Below are 7,662 nucleotides of genomic sequence, written 5' to 3' on the forward strand. Positions count from 1 at the left end.
CGGAGGGGTGAGAATGTGAGCTTTGGCGGAGTGCTTCGGAAAATCACCTTAGGGACATGCAGTGATCTTCTTTCTGCCCCAGCTTGGACCAGAGGGGAGTGGGAGGTACCGTACGGGCATCGAGTCTCGGAGCCCTTGTTCTTCAAGGGGATCACGTAGGGCAGGTGGGGTTGTTGTTTTTTTGAAGTTTACTTATTTATTTTGAGAAAGAGACAAAGAGTAGGGGAGGAGCAGAGAGAGAGAGAGAGAGAGAGAGAGGCTACCTGCTGTCAGCACAGAACCCAACTCGGGGCTCGAACTCACGAACTGTGAGATCACGCCCTGAGCTGAAATCAAGAGACAGACACTTAACCCACTGAGCCACCCAAGTGCCCTGGACAGGTGTTTTAATAGGTGACAATCGCACCACGTAAAGGTTTCCATGGTGACCCTCCGCGCNCTCTCACGTGTGCTTTAGGTGAACAGTAACGAAATGACTTGGCGCCTTTTTATTGTGACCTGTTCAGTGAGGTTTCCCAAGATTAGAAAACCATCCTCACGCTTTTATTTACAGCAGGTTAACGTGTGTTTTAAGTTTCGCGAGTCCAGTGATAAATTACCGTGCTCGGGAGACAGAAGGCAGTGGTGGATGGGAGCCTGCTCTGTCTCATTTCTCTCCACTGGGTTTTCAGAGCAGGTGGACTTGCTAGTTGGGGGGAGGCACCTGATGCAAATCCGCAAATGCCTCCTGTCGGTCCCCATCCCCCCCATGCCCCCCCGGAGGCAATGTCTATCAGCTTTATAATCACTTTTATTTAACAGAAACGTCTGCAGCACTGACCGTGCACCAGGCACCGAGAGCTACATTGGCACCAACTCATTTCACACCTCATCAGGCCGGCAGTGCTGGCCTCTCTCATCTCCTTTTGCAGAGGAGGACACTGGGGCATGGGGACATCAGCTGATCTGCCCCAGGTCCCAGGTCCCGGGGATAATGGGCTTCCCCACTGCCACGTGCTGCCTGCTGCCGTTCGAGCCCCTGCCGTGTGCCAGGCACTTTACAGGTGCTATGAAGCCGAGAACTTTCCCACTGGGCACATGGTCTTGTGGGTGGAGGGTGGGGAGGGCCATTTCTTGCCGTATTCTTTGGTCATCCCAAGGCAGCACGGAGGGGCGGGGAGAAGCCCTTCGTCTGCCCACAAGAGGGAGAGAATGATGCCCGAATGGGGCCTTTTCTATAAAGGGTTCCGTGTGGATGGCTCTTCCAGAAATTCCTGTCCACTGTTTGCAGACATCTGCAAACAAGAGCACCTTCTTTCCATTCCTGCTAACCTTAGAAGCTATCGAAATGGTCAGTTCTGAAAGCTTTTTTTGGATTCGGGGTAGTATGGGGTATAATGGGCGCGTTTTACAGTTGTTTTTACATGTATTTATTAAGAAGTGGGAGAGTCCATGGGGCTTATTTAGAAAGGCAGGCGTGAGCTGCCTCTGGTACTAAGTTCTGGACCACCTGCTCCATGGGCGGTTCCCGCCTCCCCACCCCTGTCCCCGGGGGCCCTTCAGGAGCCAGGGAGGGAGCATCGCCTGGCCAGCTGTTGCTCTCTTGGACCCCCTCATTAACTCCTCACGGAACGGGACCGTGCCCAACTCCACATCCATTTCTGTCCCAGATTCAGAGAGGTTCAGGCACTGGAGCAGTGTTCCCTCCAGGAAGGGGTGTTGCCACGAGCTGACCCCGGGTCTCTGCCCACCGTTAACCTGGCCTGAACTTGAGGGTCTGGGAGGCACCTCGCACCTGCTTCTATTGCAAGAGGCAGCCTGGCTATGTCTCGGCCTCTGGTCAGAACTGTGTTAAGTGCCATTGGCCTTGGGCCCTAACGCAGACAAGCACCGGGCTCCTTCCGCGTGTGTTGTGTGGGGAAGAGGCGGGCAAAGGTGAGGGCCAAGGTGAACTGGTAAAACTGCCGTTTTCTCCGGAGAGAGCTAACTCTCACCCATAAAGTCTTCTAGTTCTTTCTCCACATGTCTCCTAAAAACTAACCGGTATGGAAATACTACATTCTTATCATTCTGTCTTCTAGGTCATCTTGAACGTTCCAAATCTCTACCATTACCTGATGCTGCTGATAAAGTCAGGATGGCTTTAAACTCAGTAAGTGGTTAATAATTACCTCCCCAGCCTTTTCTTTGTGCCCTTAATTCTTGCTGTTATGTTCCGAGGTGTGTTTTGGGCAGCATTTTAAGAGCTGGCTGCAGGGAATGTGTGTGCTTCCCAGGTGCCGGTCAGGGCCCTCTCAGTGAGGGCGGGCAGGAGTGCGTCAGGGTGCGGGCACGCAGCAGCCATGCCCCATGAGAGCTCCTCGGAGCTGGGGGGCGGTTGTGGGGTATGTGCACTGCTCACAGTGGGGCCTCTTCTCTTCCTGCCCTGCAGGTGGGTTTGAGGGTAAGATGTGCAAAAGGAAAAGGGCCAGGAGGGTGCTGGGAGGGAGTAAATCCCAGGGAAGGACCACAGCAACCTGTGCAGCCGGGTGTCCTGATAAACTGGAGGAGCCTGTGACCCAATGTAGCATTGGGCTGACCATCCCTGTCCCTGGACGCCCCCACCCCCCAACAGCTCTGGAGACAAATGTGGTTTCTTTGTTCCCCATTACATCTCGCTGATTTACCTTATACCTAGGAATGCGTGCATTCGATACAGAGTTGTATTTAATAACAACAATCTTCCATATCTTCTCTCTGGAGAATAGACCTTTACGTTTTTCCCTGTTTTAGCAGTTGCTTGTAGTTATTTTCACAGGGTCCATTTAAAGTTTCATATCCACTGAACAAGACGTTGCTGGGACAGACCTCTGTGCCGGCTACAACCTCTCCTGGGTGGGACGACATGTTCTTAGATGCTTCTGATAAGGACCAAACACATGTACTCCTTTTTTTTTTTTTTTTTTTTTTTTGCCTCTGGCGCCCCATTTAGATTAGAGATTATACTGTTTCCCTTTCTGTCCGCTACTCTGGTTCCGAGTTACAATCTTTGGACTTCTGAAGGAGAGCCTCAGTGAGTTATTAAGCACAGATTAACTCTGAGAGCCCGCCTGTGGCTCCTTCCTGTACAATCTCGTTTCCCTGGAGGGCCCCACTTAGAATGCTAAGCATTGCATTGCCTCTGCTCAGGATACCAGTCCTATCAGAAGCCAAGGTCAACAAGAAACAGGAGGTTTGGAAGCAGAGGACACAGTGGGGTCCAGAGGGGGCCGGCTGCGGTTTTGAGGGGGCAGCTGCGAGAAGGCAGCGTTTAGGCAGAGGGAGAGGAGAAGGGCATTTGGAGAAAATGGATGGAGCCGGAAAAACGCTCCGGCTGGGGCAGCCCTTTCCATGCGCTGTGCACTGAGACCCCACGGTTCCCCTCGGGGGAGGGGGCGGGGGGCAGCAACCAAACCCCTCAGGCACCCTACACACGTGTGTGCCCACAGCCCCCAACTGCAAACTATTTAAATGTCCTCTGTAAGAGAAGAGGAGATAGAAAAAGAATTTTTAGAAGAGCATGGATAGTGTGGATGTTTAGGTAAGTTTCTTAGCCTCTGTTACTCACGTTTGTCTCTGCAAAATGAGTACATGAGTCGTACCTGCTCCCCGGGGTTTGGGTGTTGACCCATTCCCAGACTTCTACATATACGTTTTCTCTTTTCTTTTTTTCTTTCTTTCTTTCTTTTCTTTTTTCTTTTTTTTTTTTACTAAAGCTCAGTGTTGACTTTCTCTTTACTTCAAAAAATGATTAGTGGGGCACCTGGGTGGCTCAGTCAGTTAATCATCTGACTTCAGTTCAGGTCATGATCTCGCCGATTCGTGGGTTCGAGCCCCACGTCGGGCTCTGTGCTGACAGCTCAGAGCCTGGAGCTGCTTCAGATTCTGTGTCTCCCTCTCTCTCTGCCCCTCCCCTGCTCATGCTCTATCTCTCTCTATCTCAATAATAAATAAACATTAAAGAATTTTAAAAAATGCTTAGTGACCAAACAAGTACAAAAACTATTGGCAACAAATAAAAAGCTCTGGCTAGTTCTCACTCTGGGTAAGTTCCATGTTCAGCCCAACAAGAATGTGCAGCAGCCTTTTCAGTGCCTTGTCTAAGGGCTGTGGATGGACGTGTAATCTTTAGGGTAACTGGGGTTTTACGTGATTCATCTTCTTTTTCGTTGTTCAGGGCCCTCCGGGAGGTGTCGCACCTTACTATGAAAACCACGGATACCAGCCTGAAAGCCCGTACCCCGTGCCGCCCACCGCGGTCCCCAGCGCCTACGTGGTGTATCCGGCACTGTACTACCCGCCCGCGGTGCCCCAGTACTCGCCGAGGGTGCTGACGCACGCTTCCACGCCCAGCAGCCACACGCAGCCCAAGTCCCCGTCGGGGGCGGTGTGCACCTCAAGTAGGACCCCTCTGCATTTACTTCCTACAAGAGCACTGGCCCTGGGGCCCGTTCTCTGCAGTGGGCTCTGTCGCTAACCGTCCTCCGTCTGCTGGGGCTGGTCCGACGCCTTCCCCCCTCCCTCGCCTCCAAAGCTGCCACCGCGCTTCTCGCCTCCTGCCCGGGGTCCTCTGGGAGCCGCTGGGGCGTGAAGCCCTCTCCCCACTTTCCTTAAGCCTCCTGCCCCAGCCTTGGCTGCACACCAGGCACCCTGTCCCTCTCTCGCCTGTGGGGCCTGTCGATGAGCCATGTTGAAAGGACAGTAAGCCGGGAACCTCTCCCCACCCCTGCTTTGCGGTGTGGCCCCCTGGGTACCGCGAGTCGTGTTTGAGACGCCGGACAGGAGCGTTGTGCTCAGCGAATGAAGTGGCTGGTGTGGTTGTCACACGGAAGTGTCTCGTGTCCCGTGGGAGGGGGAGGGGTCGCCTGGGTGGCTCAGTCTGTTAACCGGCCGACTCCTGGTTTGGGCTCAGGGTCTGATCTCACGGTTTGTGGGATCGAACGCGGAGCCTGCTTGGGATTCTCTCTCTCTCTCTCTCTCTCTTTCTCTGCCCCTCCCCTGCTCACACAGTCTCTCTCAGAATAAATAAATACATGGGGCGCCTGGGTGGCTCAGTCAGCTGAGCATCCAGCTTCAGCTCAGGTCATGATCTCACAGTTCGTGGGTTCAAGCCCTGCATCGGGCTCTGTGCTGACAGCTCAGAGCCTGGAGCCTGTTTCAGTCTGTGTCTCCCTCTCTCTCTGCCTCCTTCCCCTGCTTTCACTCTGTCTCTATATATATCTCAAAAATAAAATAAGCCTTAAAAATTTTTTAAATACACATTAAAAAATTAAATTAAGTTAAAAAAGGATCCTGTGGGGGCGTCTGGGTGGCTTAGTCGGTTAAGCGTCTGACTTTCGCTTGGGTCATGACCTCGCGGTTCGTGGGTTCGAGCCCCACGTCGGGCTCTGTGCTGACTGCCAGCTCAGAGCCTGGAGCCTGTTTCAGTCTGTGACTCCCTCTCTCTCTGAGCCTCCCCTGCTCACGCTGTCTCTCTCTCTCTCTCCTAGAAATAAAAAAAGGATCCTGTGGACTGAGCAGGGCAGGCACGGAGCAGGGGAGGGCTCGAAGGCTGTGGTCCTTCGCTGTCCCTTTCACGCCGAGTGCTCCTTTCTAACGCTTGTTCAGCCCCTTGCTCCTTGCCCCACCGCCCCCCAGATTTTAATGCAGGCTGGTGGGCGTGTAAAGACCTGCCCAGGGAAACTACGGCAGTGAACCAGCGTAAGCAGTGCTGGTACTAAGTGGTTTGTCGGTGTTTTTCTTTTGCAAGCATGCATGCACACACAGCTTGGATGGTTAAAGATTAATAGTAAGGTGGGTCTCCACACGCCCCAGCACATAAGCGTAGAAGTGCGTCCTGATAACTCGTGCTGCTGCAGGTCCCCGTGTGCTCTCTCCCAGACCCCGGCAGCCCTTAACCAGCACTGTCGCCCTGAATTCCGCCCCAGCACCTCCCTTGCCTTCCCTCGTCCTTCACAAACGGCTCTTGGCCCTTCCTTCTGTCTGTCAACCTCTACTTTTTATTTTTACTGTCTATTTTTGAGAGAGAGAGAGAGAGACAAGCAGTGTAGGGGTAGAGAGAGAGAGGGAGACGAAAAATTGGAAGCAGCTCGAGGCTGTGAGCTGTCAGCACAGAGCCCGACGCGGGGCTCGAACTTATGAACTGCGAGATCATGACTGGAGCTGAAGTCGGACGCCCAACCAACTGNTTTTTACTGTCTATTTTTGAGAGAGAGCGAGAGAGACAAGCAGGGTAGGGGTAGAGAGAGAGAGGGAGACGAAGAATTGGAAGCAGCTCGAGGCTGTGAGCTGTCAGCACAGAGCCGACGCGGGGCTCGAACTTATGAACTGCGAGATCATGACTGGAGCTGAAGTCGGACGCCCAACCAACTGAGCCGCCCAGGCGTCCCCCAAGGGTCCCCTTTTGAGGTCAGCACCTTCCAAGGGCAGAGTTGATCCTAGTGACCGCGCAACCCGGGACAACAGGAGCCCACTTGCCTGACCCCGGCATTTCCACTCTTCTGGGGAAAACCTGGTGACAGGCAATTGGACGGGAGTCTGTACTGCCCTTATCAGTGACTTTATAAGGGAAGACCATGAACCTACGTGTGTGATTTTGCATTATAAAGCTGCCCTTTCAACTCAAAAAACTAGCTGAGTGAGCTTGCTACCCGTGACACATCTTTATTGACTTCCACAGAAACAGTGTACATTTTATAAGTTTAATGTTTGACCTTGGAAATGTTTTTGTAATAGACTAGCTTCTAGAATATTTTTTAGGCTTCCAGAACAGTTGAGTGCAGAGTTCCACTTACTCCTCTTACCCCCGGGTTTGTCCCCTCCTCTTACCTCAATGTGCTCCTCTTGTTACAATCGATGCACCGATATTGATACATTGTCATTAACTGAAGTCCATAGTTTTACATTAGCATCAGAGACTTTCCCTTGTATGTTCTGTGGGTTTTGACAAACGTATCTTGGCATGGCTGTCGTTACAGGAAAGTGCAGGAGAGTTTCAGGGCCCACACAATCCCCTCCGTCCCCCCACCCCCTTCTCTCCAACATTTGTCAACCAGTGGTTTCCGTCTCCATAGTTTTGCTGTTTCCAGAACGTCAGGTACTTGGAATCTCACAGAACGTAGCCTTGTCAGGGCCTTGACAGTATTTTGCAAGCCGCTTATATAGCACGGATTCAGGAGTGCAAGGGCCATTTGGGGACATAACGTATCTATCTGCTGTGACAACAGTCCTAAATGTATCACCCTGCGTCCCCAATGCACGCAGCTCTTAGAGACTGGGTTTTGGAGAATTGAAGGCCAACAGTCAGTGATGCAGATACTTGGCCCTGCACAGCGTAGGGCTGAGTCAAGAGCCAACTAAACCGATAACGATGAAGGTACAGGGATAGTAAGTTGTGATTAAACCCAATAGTAGCACAATTGCAAACCGGCACCAAGTCAGGTCTGGGCCGACCAGACCCTGATTGCAAGATGCCTGTTTAGCGAAGGTAGGATGGGGGGGAGGGGAGGGTCCCGCTGCACACCTGCTCCTAGTGAGAGCGAGGCAGATTGCCCAACGCCCAGTGAGAGCTTCAGAATACTTAACAGCTCCTGGCTCACCAGGCTCGTTATGTTATCCTAGATGAAACAGCGTACAGGGAAGCCCCCCCCCCCCCCCCCCCCCCCC

General features: G+C 52.7%; 1 protein-coding gene across 1 annotated transcript in view; it reads left to right on the forward strand.

Annotated features, from left to right (window-relative positions):
• Window positions 1-2,064: 2,064 nt before the first annotated feature.
• The window catches only part of TMPRSS2 (transmembrane serine protease 2), a 26,046-nt gene continuing 20,448 nt past the window's right edge, over window positions 2,065-7,662 (forward strand). The window contains exons 1-2 of the mRNA XM_077778653.1: window positions 2,065-2,131; window positions 4,175-4,397. Of these exons, the coding sequence (XP_077634779.1) occupies window positions 2,117-2,131; window positions 4,175-4,397 (238 nt within the window). The 5' untranslated portion in view covers window positions 2,065-2,116. The remainder of the gene's footprint in view (window positions 2,132-4,174; window positions 4,398-7,662) is intronic.

Source organism: Crocuta crocuta, unplaced genomic scaffold (genome assembly GCF_008692635.1).
Source record: "Crocuta crocuta isolate KB4526 unplaced genomic scaffold, BGI_CrCroc_1.0 scaffold931, whole genome shotgun sequence".
Lineage (NCBI taxonomy): Eukaryota > Metazoa > Chordata > Mammalia > Carnivora > Hyaenidae > Crocuta > Crocuta crocuta.